At 35.9% G+C, this 15,107-nt stretch overlaps 1 protein-coding gene across 1 annotated transcript; it reads right to left on the bottom strand.

Annotated features, from left to right (window-relative positions):
* Window positions 1–4,611: 4,611 nt before the first annotated feature.
* LOC130738888 (uncharacterized) lies at window positions 4,612–6,739 on the bottom strand. Its single transcript, XM_057591071.1, has 7 exons — window positions 6,570–6,739; window positions 6,265–6,354; window positions 6,088–6,171; window positions 5,612–5,887; window positions 5,218–5,499; window positions 5,078–5,116; window positions 4,612–4,976 (listed from the first exon to the last, which is right to left on the bottom strand). The coding sequence occupies exons 1-7, from the start codon at window positions 6,634–6,636 to the stop codon at window positions 4,933–4,935; spliced, it is 882 nt and encodes a 293-aa protein (XP_057447054.1). The 5' UTR covers window positions 6,637–6,739; the 3' UTR covers window positions 4,612–4,932.
* Window positions 6,740–15,107: the final 8,368 nt, after the last annotated feature.

The following is a 15,107-nucleotide window of genomic DNA, read 5'->3' as shown; positions in this document are numbered from 1 at the left end:
TGCAAAAGGATAAAAAGAGATAACATATCACCAACTCACCAACTGACCAACATATGTTTAGTTACGTTGGAGCTATACATTGATTTCCTTTAAACAATATTTTGGATTCAAGTTTTGTTTAAAGGCAAATTGACATAAGGTTCCAAGAATTATATATATATATAATACTTAATGATCAATTTTTAAGTAATCAAGAATTCAAAAAGATTCACTCGAAATATTCACTAAACAACTTCATGTGGAGAGTCAAAACAATAGACTTATTATCATTAACAAACATGTAATTGGAGCGTTTCATCCAAGCTGGAGGGGTATTAGGCCCGCGATGCAACTTGATAAATCGTGAAGGAGATTTAATGTAAGTACGTGTCACTCTAAGGGCATTTTATCTTCCAATTGATAGTCCCATTAGACAAACATATATAGTACCAATTTATATATATGGATGTCCAACTCCAAAGGAACAATGAGAAAACAAATGGACAAAAAGATTTTCAATTACTGGTGCAGAATTCTAGACTAGTTTCATCTGATCTTAAAAAATACAAAAAAATGGAACAAACAAATTTAATAGGGACCGATAAAAGTCATTAGATCTGGAACAAATCAATTTAATTGGGAGAAACGAATCACACTTTCTTCATTCATTAGATCTGAAAAAAATTCTTCATCTTCATCTCCCCATTCATGAAGAAGGAATTACAAAGCAATACAAATTCACTCTACAGGCAGTAATAGAAAAAAGAAGAAAACGATGAGGATAGAGTAAACAGAGACTTCAAAGCTCCAGCACTTCAAATACGCAGGGTAGAAATTATCAGGGAGCTTGAAATCACCCAGTAAGTTCCCATAACATCACCACCTTGAAATCTCCCCATTCATCCTTAATCCACCCCCTTCATCCCTTTTCATCATCAAACACCACAAAATCAGACATCAAATTTCCAATCACCAAACAAAAAATAGAGAACAAAATCTCAATCGCTCTAAAACCCTAGTTTCTATTTACCTCCATTTCCCTTTCTTTCTTCACCAACTTTGTACCCTCTCTTCACTCCATCATCGTTCCACCCCCAATTTCACATTCCTCGTAAACCCTAGCTTCCGCCACTTCTCCTCCGAATACGGGTTCGGTTCAGCAGCGGCTAGGTTGAGTCCAGAGGGTGAACTGTTAGAAAATTATTAACCTGAATATACTGTCAATAAATAAATGTTGAGAAACATCAAATATATATTCAAAGGGGAAATACATACTGATATTGATCAAGCACAACATATTACAATAAAAATTAAATAATGATTAATGATAAATAAATAAGAGCATGAGTTTAGAATAGTCTGAGTTGAAGCACGCTAGGCGCTGTCCTTAGAGAGAAAACGCCCCCACTGCACAGGGTAGAATGAGAACTTAAATGCGCTCCTCTCTCAAGATACGTCAACTCGTCCGATCAGTTGTGTGCAGCAAAAGATCCCTTTGTGCTCTTTAAAGAAATTGTGGGAAAAAACCAGAGAAAAAGGAAGAAGAGAAAATGATTTTAATAGATGTAGTGGAAAATCATTTTGCTGTCGTATATCTTTTTAACTTGCTGAACGTGCACCAAGTAAACAGGCAACATGAAGTCTGCCACAACAAAATAGGAGTTTGTGTTGACTCATTTGAAGCAAGCCTCATGTGGGCTAAAAAATAGGAAAACATGTAAACTTTCTGAAACTTTTCAACAAGTAAACAATCAGGAAAGAATATAATATTAATTAAAATATAAGAAAATAAAATAGTAGTTAAAATAAAATGTCAATCATATTTAAATCATAATTTTAAATTAAAATAAAGAAATATAATTTTTCCAACAAACTGGAGAGGGTTCTAGTTGGAATTGAAGGTGGTGGGGTTGATGGGTATCAGCGACGTATGGGTATTGTTGATTGTAGGCGTAGTAGGGTTGTTGGTATGCATAGGATTGGTCGCAGGGTTGAATCTGAGATGAGTTGTACTGCAATTCATAGAAATGTGGCTGTTGGTGGTGGTTGTAGTTGTAGTCGTAATTCATGGCTGCGAATAAATTCAGAATTTGAGGTTTTGTGAAAGGAGAAGGAAAGGAACAAAATGGAGATGAAGAAGGAGAGAGACGCTGAATGTGTGTTGCTGAAACCTACTGAACGCATGAATTGGTCAAGAAAAAGTAATATTGTTTATGAAATTTCTTTTGTTTTTGGATTTTTTTATGCTTCTTTATGTGTTTCCAGAATTTGTGTTGAAATTGAAGATCTAGCGGATGTTTTCTATATTTATGTTTCTAAAGTTACCCTAGAAAAAAGAATGTTTGATGAATGCATACAGTGTAGCCGGAATTAGCAGTCCAAAGTTGTTGAAGACGACCAAGAAGGCTTGGGCATAATTCCTAAATTAGTGTTTTTAGGAATTTTATTTGTTTATTGAGCTTATGCTTTCTCAATTTATTAGGCCCTGTGTTTGTTTGTACTATCGTTTTCTTTTGTGTTTCAATCTCTAGATTTTAACTTCTTCATAGCTTCCTGATATTAGCTTTTATTGTTGTGTTCTTATTCTTGTTAGATAATATAGGTTTATTATATTATTTAGGTTTAAGGGTAGCTTAGTCTTTTAGCATTTTAGTATTTACTTATTTATATTTGTTCTGTAGCTCTCTATTGTAACCCTAATTTTTCAATGTAATCCTATAGCAGCTTCTGCTTTCTCTCTTCTTGTCTCCCTTCTTTTTTTGTGTTACTATTGTTAACAATTCTTACAAATATGTTTTGTTTAATGACCTTTGATTAGCTAAGAAATGGTAAGCTTTTTTTCTTATATTTGTTAGTTGTGCTTCCCTTTTATCTTTTACACAGTGGAGTATTCTTTGAGTTTTTCTTTATTCAAAAATTCTAAGGAAATGCAACTTGGAGCTCGAGAAAAAGCACGCTTTCTTCCTGGGATTAATTTGGTTCAACGTAAGTGATTATAGCATTTATAAGTTGTCCAACTCCCGGCTGAATGCCTACCAAATCATTTTTATTAAATAAATACACACCAAGGTAAAGGGCAAGATAAAGGGTTGTCTGTGAAGAAAATTAAACATGAGTAATGAAATCTTTGGAATAGCTTATTTGAGCTTATCTGATATCATAAGCTCTTAAGCCAATGTTTGGGAGAACTTATACTTATATATAGCTTATTTTCGATTTATTTCAACAAAAAAAACTTCATGTTTTGATGCAGAATGGTTAGCCTCTGAGTTCTTAAACGATGTGCAATACTCAGGAATTCCAAACCGTACTATTGAAAGTTGGAGTTTCGATCATGCTTGCTTCTTCGAAATATAGACTAAGCAGCTGGTTTGTGTAATAGAACCCAATGAGAGTCACCCGTCTTACTCAATATATAATTGTTGCAACTACTTTATCAGGAATTAAGTTGGGTAAAACAATACACATTCCAAGGATAAGCTTAACACCTTCTAACTCTGGTCTTTCCTTCAAATTCTCTCGAAGGCAATTTCTCGTAACTTTATGCTTCGCAATGACTATAAACAATAGTTAAGGTCAACCCCTTTCTCATGTGAGTTTGTACCTTCCAGTTTATCATATGCTCTATTGATGATTCCTCATATCTATGATTTGTGCTATTTTCTTCACGTTCATGAAGAATGTGAAACGAGTTACTGTTGATCTGAATCAAGCAAGCTTAGCTTAATTTTCTGTGCGAAAATGAACTCGTAATCACGTTCATTTAGAAACTTGTCTTTTTTTCACAGTAGATTAAATGAGCTATTGGTTAGCCATTATTAAACCATCCCCTAATATGTTTTACAGAATTTGAAATTTGGTAAAACAATCTTTTTATTAGTTATTCTATTGTACGAATTTCAATCTACGGAACAACGATTTCAGTTTAAGACTTTATGTCAACTTTGCTCATCATTTCAGATTATTCTATTTTTAATAATCAACGTATTGATTGATGTATCAAATACAACATACATATTCTTCATGCAACGCACGGGTAAAAAAAACTAATAATAATAATAAGTGTTGTGTTAACTCTTACAGAATTTTTTTTAACTCCTTTTTCATGGCATTACGCCAAATATCAATAACACAATTTCTTTCAACTCTCCTTTTTATGGCATTACGCCAAAGATCAATAACATAAACCTGGTTGCTAGATGCATCAAAAAAAAGCTCAAGTTGAATCTTTTCATAGATCAGGAGATAAATTAGGAACTAGAAAGATGGTCTCAACCAACATCACATTCTAATCTCCACATCTTTAGGAGAATTTTATTGACATGAACAATGGTTTCAACAATGAAAAATACAATAAAAAACTTCTAAACCAAATACTTAGCTGTAGATTTCAGTGCACTGGTTTTACATGCACAGTTATAGCGTGTCAAATTGATCATCCCACCCACACGTACAGCGCTATAGACTTACCTCACAAGATGATTGATTGGTCACATCAATCAACAGAGAAAATATCACAAGAGCTCTTTTACACAGCCAATGTGTGCTAGTTATATATGATAAAACAAAATCACACTCAAATGATTTATTATCGTTGTTTTCCAATTCTACCAACTGTAAAAGGTATATAGATGGTCTAACAACATGTAAAATAAAATTAAAATAATAACTTGTTCCATGACTACTAAGAACAACCACAAAAGTCTTGTCTTATCCCACTAAGTGAGGTAGGCTAAGACGACAAACTCCCAAGATAGAATATAGATTTCAGCTTATTTCAATCCTTAAAAAGGGTGATCCATTTGTGCTGGATTCACTTTAAAAGGACTTATTCAATCTTAATTACAAAACCTCAAACTTACAACTTAAATTTGAAATTCAAACAGGGATATGTAATTATTGCACGGCAGCACATGAAATTCTCTAAACTCATCAAATTCTTCTTTGGTTCAATCAGCCAAACCCAGAAAACTCCTGGCACGACTTGGGGGATGGTCCTAACAAAAGTTTACCAAAAAAAGGCATGGATATATAAGAAAGAAAGAAAGAAAACATGAAATAAATCAATTAATTTAGCTCAATATGATTTAGGGTTTACCTTTAGGATCGATAGGATGGGTTGGAAAAGGAGTGTTGTCTGCATCAGCACAGAAGAAACAAAACCAGCCACAGATATATAAGAAATAAAAAAATGAAATTAATTAATTTAACTCTAAATATGATTTATAGGGTTTGTACCTTTCATCATCAGGGTCTCAACAACGAGGAATTCACGGGATACATAATTATTAAACACGTGACTAAAAGAGTCTCCAACCTCCTCAAGTTCTTCTTTGGTTCGATCAGCCAAACTTGGTAAATTCACACCATAATCAATTGGGGGGTGGTCCAAATATAAAGCTTTCTGGAAATTTTTGAACCTCAACTCAAACTCTTCTGAGTCACGGTATTCCATTCCATAGGCTTTGCGCCAGATTTGGAAAGCTTCCTCGGCAGTAAATTTCATGGAAGCAGAAAGAGCTTCAACAATTACAACAACAAAAACAGACAAACCAGGCAAGATATATAAGAAAGAAAGAAAACATGAAATTAATTAATTAATTAAACTCAAAATATGATTTAGGGTTTGTACAAGTTGGCCGTGGAAGGATAGCGTGTTTCCTGAGTTCTTTGCTGGAGACAGAAGAATAAGAATCCGGCTCCCTAAAAGAGCTTCTGAACTGTGCAAATTCTTCTTCAGTTCGATCAGCATAGTGCGGATAATTCTTGCCATTACTTGAGGGTATGGGCTTATCAAGATTTTGCCTGAACACTTTATACCTATATTCTTCCTCCTCTCTGTCCTCGTAACCTTGTGCATACACACAGCACCAGATACTGAAAGCTGTTCTGGGGTCTAAATCAATTGCTGCATAAAACAAGAATTAAGCACAGAAGAAACAAAAACAGACAAACCAGGCAGGCAAGATATATAAGAAAAATAGAATATGATTTAGGGTTTAGTTTACTTTAGGATCGAAATCTACAACAAACAAGAATGCAGAAACAAAACCAGGCAAGATATATAAGAAAGAAAACATGAAAATATGATTTAGGGACCGTTTGTACCGGAATCTTGTGACATTGGAACGGTAGTGTTGTCTTCTTCTCCTACTAAATCTTTCGATTTCGCAAAATCCATGTCATTCTCAACTGATCAACAGAAAACAAACAAGAAAACCATTGGAACGGGAACAAATCAAAAGATATATAAGAATGAAGATATGATTTAGGGACCGTTTGTACCGGAATCAGTGTTGTGTTCTTCTTCTCCTACTAAAACCTTGTCAACTTTGAATTTCTTTACCAGTGGAGCAAAATCCTTCTCATCCTCAACTAATCAAAAGTAGAAAACAAGAAATCCATTGTAATTAAATTAGAATTAAGCACAGAAGAAACAAAAACTGACAAACCAGGCAGGCAAGGAACAAACCCTAAATAGAATATGATTTAGGGTTTACTTTACTTTAGGATCGAAATCTACAACAAACGAGAATGCAAGGCAAGATATACAAGAAAGAAAACATGAAAATATGATTTAGGGTTTGTACCTGAATCGTGGTCGTCCGGAATTAGAGACGCGGAGGGGCTGGGAATGGAGGCGCGAGGCGTCGTCATCGTTGCGGCGCGGCGGTTGAGAGAGGAGAGGGTAGGGTTGAGTCAGGATGAGGAAGAATGAAACGGAATGGCAGAACGACCACGCTTCGTTCTTTTAAATCCTATTCCTTCTCAGAGACGAGAGGGTAGGGTTGAATGTACCTAATTGCCCCTTGATGGGCTTTAATCCTTGTGGTGCGCAGCGGTGTGGCGGGAACTGCATACGTAAGTGTGATGAAAAATAGGTTTAGTGTTTTTATAAATATATAAGGGTAATGGTAGAATTTTAATAAATTAATAAGGATAAAAATGAGAATAAATTTAATAAGCTATAGGCTATGTTTGGCATGTATAGCTGATAAGCTAGCTGAAAGCTGAAAAGCTAGCTGAAAGCTTATAAGCTAGCTGATAGCTGAAAGCTGATAAGCTAGCTGAAAGCTGAAAAGCTACGTGATTGAAACAAAAGTGTTTGGTAGAACTAGCGGTTAAAGAAGCTGAAATTGTAAAATGACATAAAAGGACATACTTGTATAATTATTTTTATATTTAACATTACTTTATTTTCACATTAATACCAATATGATATTAATATTAAAATTATTATCACTTTAAATATTTTTATTAGCTACAATTATATATCATCTTAAAAATATAATATTTATTTTTATTTATTTTTATTAATATAATATTTATAATACTTGTGGTGCGCAGCGGTGTGGCGGGAATGGTGGCGGAAACTGCATACGTAAGTGTGAGGGGAAAATAAGTTTAGTGTTTTTATAAATATATAAGGGTAATGGTAGAATTTTAATAAAATAATAAGGATAAAAATGAGAATAAATTTAATAAGCTATAAGCTACCTGAGATAGCTTATAGCTTAAAGCTTTAAGCTACTAAAATAAGCTCCTTCACCAAACACTTTTGAAGAGCTTTTAAGCTAGTCAAATAAGCTTTAAGCTAGTCAAATAAGCTATAAGCTAGCTGAAATAGCATGCCAAACATAGCCATAAGCTACCTGAGATAGCTTATAGCTTAAAGCTTTAAGCTGCTGAAATAAGCTCCTTCACCAAACACTTTTAAAAAGCTTTTAAGCTAGTCAAATAAGCTTTAAGCTAGTCAAATAAGCTATAAGCTAGCTGAAATGACATCCCAAACATAGCCTAAATCCTATTCCTTCTCAGTTAAGCCCAAACTTAAACACAAAAAAGCCCACTAGAAAAGAACAAGGGCTATTAGAGCCAGTTGTTCACTGTAACACCCCGATTTCGGTGGCGTCACTTTAGTAACCAAAATAAACTTAATACGGAAAAACGTGAATATTTTTTTTTTCGATAATAATATAGACAAGACTGAATTAAATAAAACCCAACAATAACAATAATCAGAACTAATATACAATATATGAACAGCCCCCGCTGTAAGTAGCAACCTCGTCACGAGTGAACCTCCAGTGACGGGTAAGAAAGTGTAACGCCCGTAGGCAATATGTACAAACCAAATATAAAGGTAAGTGTCCGCAACACTATCCCTCAAAACTGAGAATAAGTTGACCCAATGGCCTGAAAATAAGACCTCCTAAGTCCAACCAACTCTCTGTGATTCCCGTAAGGAAACCACACAAAAAGCTATAGGCGGAACTACCCTGTCCCCCAAAGAAGCAAATGAAGTAATGACTGTCAGAGCTAAGACTCTACTCCTACACTAATCCTAACTCGAGGAGCTCACACTAACACTCAAAACTATGTGTCAGCATGATCGTCGTCTGAATCAGAATCCAGAACAACTAAGTCTACCAACACTACCCCGCCCCCTCTCGCAACAGCGATGCGCTCCGGTACTGGACTAACGGGCTTTGGGCCCGATCCATGATCATCAATGATCGCAGCGGTGGGTGCACTAGACTCTGCCGAAGGCACTCCCTCTGGCTCCTCCTCTGAGGGATCCTCGTCCTCTGAAGATGACGGTGGCGATGGTGGTCCTCCTGCTCCTGGTCCGCAATGCACACCCGGTGGCAAGTTGAAGCTGACAGAGCACCTCCTCAGCACTCCCTCTACCAAGAGTCCTCCCCTATCTACCCTATCCTCCATGATCCTCCCGGAATAGGTCGCGCGGTGGCTAGCGGGGTCTACCACCCACGAACCGGGGTCATCCTGGTCAATCATCTCATATCTGATCCCCCCGAAGGGTGGACCATTGTGAACCAATCCCCAATGGACATCTGACAAAGGCGTTGTCCGCCAAAACACACACAGAAGACGCGAGGGTCAACTCTAAAGAACTATGTAGATAATAAACCCAATAGGTACAAGTAATAGATAGCCACTTAGGCTTATAGCTAGAGATATCATTCCTAGGGTTGCATATTTCACAATAACATAAACGACAGTAAAACATTTAACATGTTCCAAATAGGATTAACAAATAGCAATCACATCCGACAACTAAATTAGTATGCATGCTGCATGCTATGCAAATGACGGTTAACCCAGTTAACCAAATGCATTCCGGAACGGGATGGACATCAAACGGATCAGCCCTAACACCAGCCACGGTGGAACCATTTCGGCCCGCGTGCCTCTTACTCCAACAACCACACGTAGTCAGATCAGCAGTAAACCCGTAGGTCTGCCATTTCGGTCTGCTACAAGAGACGTCTACAAACGCTCTTACACGGCATTCCGGGTCTTATGACCATTTTGGAAACCGACGAGGTCCAGAGTAATACCTCATTAATGTTGCATGAATGCAAGATGATTAGTCAAACAACGTCTCCGAATCTCACTCGACACGTCGCCACGTGTTCTAGGTAAATTTAAGTCTCTAAAAGCTTACCCTAAGGTAACGGTCGATTCTGCGACCAAAAGACACATCTTCCCAACAACACATAACCCACGATGATCTCCAAATCATCCGACTCATCTCAATCCGATGGTCACAACTGCTCAACAAGCACAGAGTATCACACTCTCGGAAACTAACGGTTTCCCGGACTTATCCCCAGGACAGTCCAACAACACACATAGCTGCTCCAACAGCACAAGAGCATCAACATACTCAACACAGCTGCTCCAACAGCACAAGAACATCAACATACTCAACACTTCTCAACTTCCTCAACACTTGGATCCGACGACACTTCTCGTTTTCCAAAACTACGATTTGCATCCAACGCTTCCTTTCGAGTTATCATCATTAATTGAAGATTTAGAGGTTGTTTAATGTCTTATGAGTTTTCTTTACAAAATAATATCATTTTAGTCTTATCGCAAATCCTATAAGTTCTCGGGATCTCCAAATCCCCAAATTACACCAGAGAATGTCTCGATCCATAAAACACTATAACAAGGTCCGAATCTCATTCGTCCTATCAAACTTTCTCAAAACTCTCAAAATAAAATCGGCATGACCTGCCCGCTATTCTCACTACTCAGAATCTCAGATTACAGTGCAGAACATATTTAAATCAGCACAATCAACAAGCATGTCATGTATCCATACATCTCAGAATAAACACTTAGCACTTAGCATATAAAGCATGCACCACACATCCTAGATTACCCACATAGCACATAGCATGTAAGTCAATCTCAAAAACATTCAGTAGATGAATCATCTACATTGTCAGCCGAAGCCTCAGAAAACATTTTTCCAATCACACACAATCCAGTGCATAAACAGTAAACAATGTCGAAAGCATCGACCCTAAGCATTAACTAGAGATTCAGTGAGAAGCCCTCACCTGTAGGTTCTCCAGAATGATCGTCTAGCGCTTCCTCACAATCAAAGTGTTGTTCCTCAGGGAAATCCTCAAAAGCACCTTTAAGGTAAAACCACAGAATACTATCAGAATCTATCGGAAACTAAGCTATCAATACGCACTAAGGTTACATGAAGCAGTATATACTCCGAGGTACGATAATCTAGCGCGAAATGACAAGTTTTCGGAAAAAGAAATTTTCCTCCTCCCCCCTAATAGGTTCGGCCACTTTTCACAATTGTGGGATTCGATTTTTCTTCGATCAAACTTGGTTCCTATGCTATCATTAGCCGTAACTAAGGGTATTCTGAACTCAGAAAAATTATCGGATCAAAAACTGTCGCAGGGGTATTTCGGTCATGATTTTTAACTTAGAATTTCAAAACTGAAATCCCAAAAACCAAATTTGACAGGGACGTCACCAACGACGTTTATGACAACTAATCCTACTAGCACTAAGCTAAGGCGATAGTTTTCAGCCTAAAGGTTGAAGCTTTACTCCAAAAACTCCAAAAATGGGTATTTAAGGCTAAAATTGATTCCGGCGGAAATCCGGCGACATAACGGAAAATCTAATCCGGCAGAAGTGATCTTGGGCACATAAGGAAGAGGTTTAGAATCAGAAATGAAATATTCAGGATAGTTTTGCAAAAACCCATAAACTATCAGCTCAGAAAAGTCTACAGAAAAGCTATGGAAAAAGCGATCAGAGGTAAGGATTAGCGACTATACCTCGAAGCCTTGAAGTAGCAACTGATTGATCGACGATCAAGCAAGGAATGAACAAAATCTTCTTCTCCTCCTCTCCTCTCAAACTCGCGGCTTTGTGGGTAGAAATGGGTAAGATTTTTGTGTTTTTTCTTCCTTTCTTGGCTATATATAGAGGTTGGCAAAACGCGGGAAAATGAAAGTTTTGCGAATCTGATTTTTCTGGCTTCATTCTCCATGAATTATAAGATAGGTTTTGGCGAAAGAATTCCAAAACTAAAATGAGGTCTCCTTATATTTTTGGTGACTAATGCATAATCGGTATAAAACTATTTTACCCGATAAGTTGCTTTTTGCATCGAATGTCGGAATAGAAAACTTCCTTCTGAAGAAAGATTGGAATCATCGAGAGAAATGGGTGTACGCTTGTAGAATCTTCATTTGAAGTTCTGAATAGAAAAAGTCTTCATTGACGGTTGATTCTAGGGTTTTGAAAAACCAGGGATTCGGTTTCGGCAAACTTCCGATGATTGGAATCGGACGTTCGTAGATCCTAGAGTCTCGCCTCGAAACGATTGTGATATATGGAAAAAGAGAAGTTCTAATATTTCTCTGAAGATTTTTGGACTAAATTCCTACAGTGTTTCAAAGCTGGAAGTTTGTTGGAAATTATATTCCTATAGTGTTCCAAAGCTGGAACATAGTTTGATTTTCCTAAGGTTCTTGTCCTAGGTTTTAAAACGAACATTAGTCGTGCTATGACTTAAATCGACTTCGATACAATCCTTTGACTTTTCCTGAACTTTCTCCTTCATAAATTTATTTCATTTGGTAAACTCTTGTTCAGGTTTCCCCTCACGATACATCAACCCTAATCGTGAATAGGATTTCATTCACTTAGATATAAACTAAAAACTTGGGTCTTACATTCACTAGGCTAACTGATGATTTCAGCAAACTATAATTTTTTAGTTTTTAACTTTTGGAAATATCAATATCAATCAAACACAATCAATCAATCAATATATAGATTAGAAAAGAACAAACTGTCAAAAAAATATATATATAGATTAGAAAAGAACAAGGGCTATTAGAGCCTGTTGTTCATTATACTAATGATATTTTGTATGAACTAAATTGGTGGCGGAAACTGCATACGTAAGTGTGAGGGGAAAATAAGTTTAGTGTTTTTATAAATATATAAGGGTAATGGTAGAATTTTAATAAAATAATAAGGATAAAAATGAGAATAAATTTAATAAGCTATAAGCTACCTGAGATAGCTTATAGCTTAACATAATGTTTGGTTGGAGGGGAATGGAGGGGAGGGGAGGGGAGGGGTTGAACGCCAGAATTGAGTGATATTGGACCTCGAAGTTCGCTGTCCAGCACAGAAAACTGGCAGCGTCCCTTCGACCTCAAAATTTCTTTAAGTATGTTCAAGTTAGGGTTCCTACTTGATTCAACCTTATTCAAACTCTAAGCCAAGAATCCCTAATAAACATGGTTTTCAAGCATAAAGGTCCAGCAACACTTATGATCATAGAACTCATGCAAGACAATCAATAACACATCTATTCTCATATCAAAAACCAAATCATTCTACCCAACCTAAGACCAGCCCTTACCTTGCTAGTTGGGTGGTGCAAAGAGATGAAGTGTGGAAGAAGCTATCCCTTGCTGTCCCTCTCTCTCTGCTCGCTCGATCTCCTCCCTCCCTCTCGCTCGCACGCACGGTTGTGGCCGGCGCTAGGGTTGAAAGTGGCGGTGGTTCCTCTTTCTGCTCTCTCGGTTTCTCTCTTTCTTTCTTCTGAAGTTTTTCACGTAAGAGTGGTGTATGAGACCTTCTAATTTAGAATGAAGAGAAAATTAGGATTTCCCCCCCTTACCCCTATCAAACTCGCGGCCACACTAGCATGTGGGCTAGGGTTTTTCTTTTTCTTTCAAGTCCAAGTCAACTCTCTTGGCCCACTAAGTTTCAAGTAATCAGACCTGAAACCCAATTAAAACCCTCCCTCTTTCTCTAAAAATCAAAGGTAAATTTGAAATTAAAAGTTATCATATCAACAAAAATCGCTGGCACTGTTCAACCAGACATTCGCTCACTAAAATTCAATTATCTTGAGCTATAGATATCAGATTGACACGAAACCAATTGGAGAATTTAGCTAACTCAGAGAGCTACAACTCTCATGAAGGAAGATTCTCCAGAAAAGGTCGTTAAGACCTCTCAAAAATTCATACAAGGTCACAGGCAGATTAGCAATAAAGTCAAACTTCACTACAAACTTCATTTTTATTGAATAAATCACTTAACATTACATAGTAAAGGTTAGGGTCTTACATTAGCAAATGTACGATAGTATATATGTTAAAGAGCACACTCTTATTGCCTTAAGTGGCTAAAGGTTTTGTGGTGTGTATAACAGCCCACTCCTCTTGAATCATATAGCTTACATGTCTCTCCATCTATCTGTCGATTTTATAATGGACACACGACTATTGAAGTGTGAAACTGTGAATCATAGGGCTTGTGTTCTATTGCTAAAATTGAATTTGATGTACTTTATTGTGCTTCCTCTTAGATGGTAGTCATACTAAGGCTTATCTTTAGCTTTTCATTTATTTCATATCTCAAGTCTGCAACTAAAACTAAATCGGATGCAGAGAACATGTATCATCATGCTTCAATTTAGTTGAGTTTAATGAGGGTGCACTAAACTATAAATTTGAGACACTCACACAATACGGCTGAAGGCGTCATGTATAAAATTAAACAATGCATATAGTCTCATAGTAAATACTACTTGATCTAGTGGTTTAAGTGGGTTGGTTCAACTCTATTTGTTTGGTTGAATATTCTCATCATTTAGAAGCAATTCCAGACATTGTGACAAATCTTTTTTATTATATCCAACTTATACCATGATTTAACTCGAATATTAACTTTATAATCAACTAGTATGTATACCCGTGCCGATGCACGGGGACATATTTCCAAGTATATAATAATTTGCTTTTAATATATAGAATTATTTATTTTGTATGAATGAACAAAATATCTAAATATAATTCATTGTGTTTTTAATTTTTTTATGATATAATAATACAATAATTTGTATGATATTTGTTTTTGTCCTTTTATTTTCATTTTTCATATCTCCAAATAAGATGATAGAAAATATGGATTACATATTAAATTTACTCGTGTCGTTGCACGGGGGCATATTTCCCGAATATTAAAAACTGTTTTTAATATATGAATTAATTTTTTTTTATATAAATGAAAAATAAATATAAAATAAATTTTATATTTGATGAATGTGTTTATGATGTAAGAATATAATAAATTACATGATTTTTGTTTTTTTATTTCGTTTTTCTTACCTCTAAATAATTATACCCAAATTATAACATATGGAAAATGTGATTTAGAAAAAATAGATCACATTAAATTACATTTTTTTTACACTATATAATTTTGATTTCATAATCCCTAAATAAGTAGTATACAGACATTTAAAAAAATTATAAAGAATGCAACAGATAGCTCATTCGAATCATTTGAAACATAGGCTTTGGAATGAGGATATACGGAAAAAGATGGAGAAGCTTTCATGTAATTTGTGAATTGCTCTCTCTCTCTCTCTCTCTCTCTCTCTCTCTCTCTCTCTCTCTCTCTCTCTCTCTCTCTCTCTCTCTCTCTCTCTCTCTCTCTCTCTCTCTCTCTCTCTCTCTCTCTCTCTCTCTCTCTCTCTCTCTCTCTCTCTCTCTCCATAAAATTATGATAAAATTTGCTTTTGTTATTTTTTTAATTAGAAATATTTTAATGTAAACGTTCTTCCCCGTCGTATCCTATTTTCAAAATCAAATTGTAGTACTTCTGTATATCTACTCCTAAAAATATTTAAAAAGTCTAGAAAAAAGTATAAAAATTATATTAAAATATTTTCTATCAGTTTCAACTTGAAAGTATTTTCATGCAAAATGTTCATCATCGTATCAACTTTTTACTATGTAACCTAA

This window comes from Lotus japonicus, chromosome 2 (genome assembly GCF_012489685.1).
Source record: "Lotus japonicus ecotype B-129 chromosome 2, LjGifu_v1.2".
NCBI classification, from domain to species: Eukaryota; Viridiplantae; Streptophyta; class Magnoliopsida; order Fabales; family Fabaceae; genus Lotus; species Lotus japonicus.
Note: the sequence above shows the minus strand (reverse complement) of the source record. Positions and strands in the feature narration are given on the sequence as shown.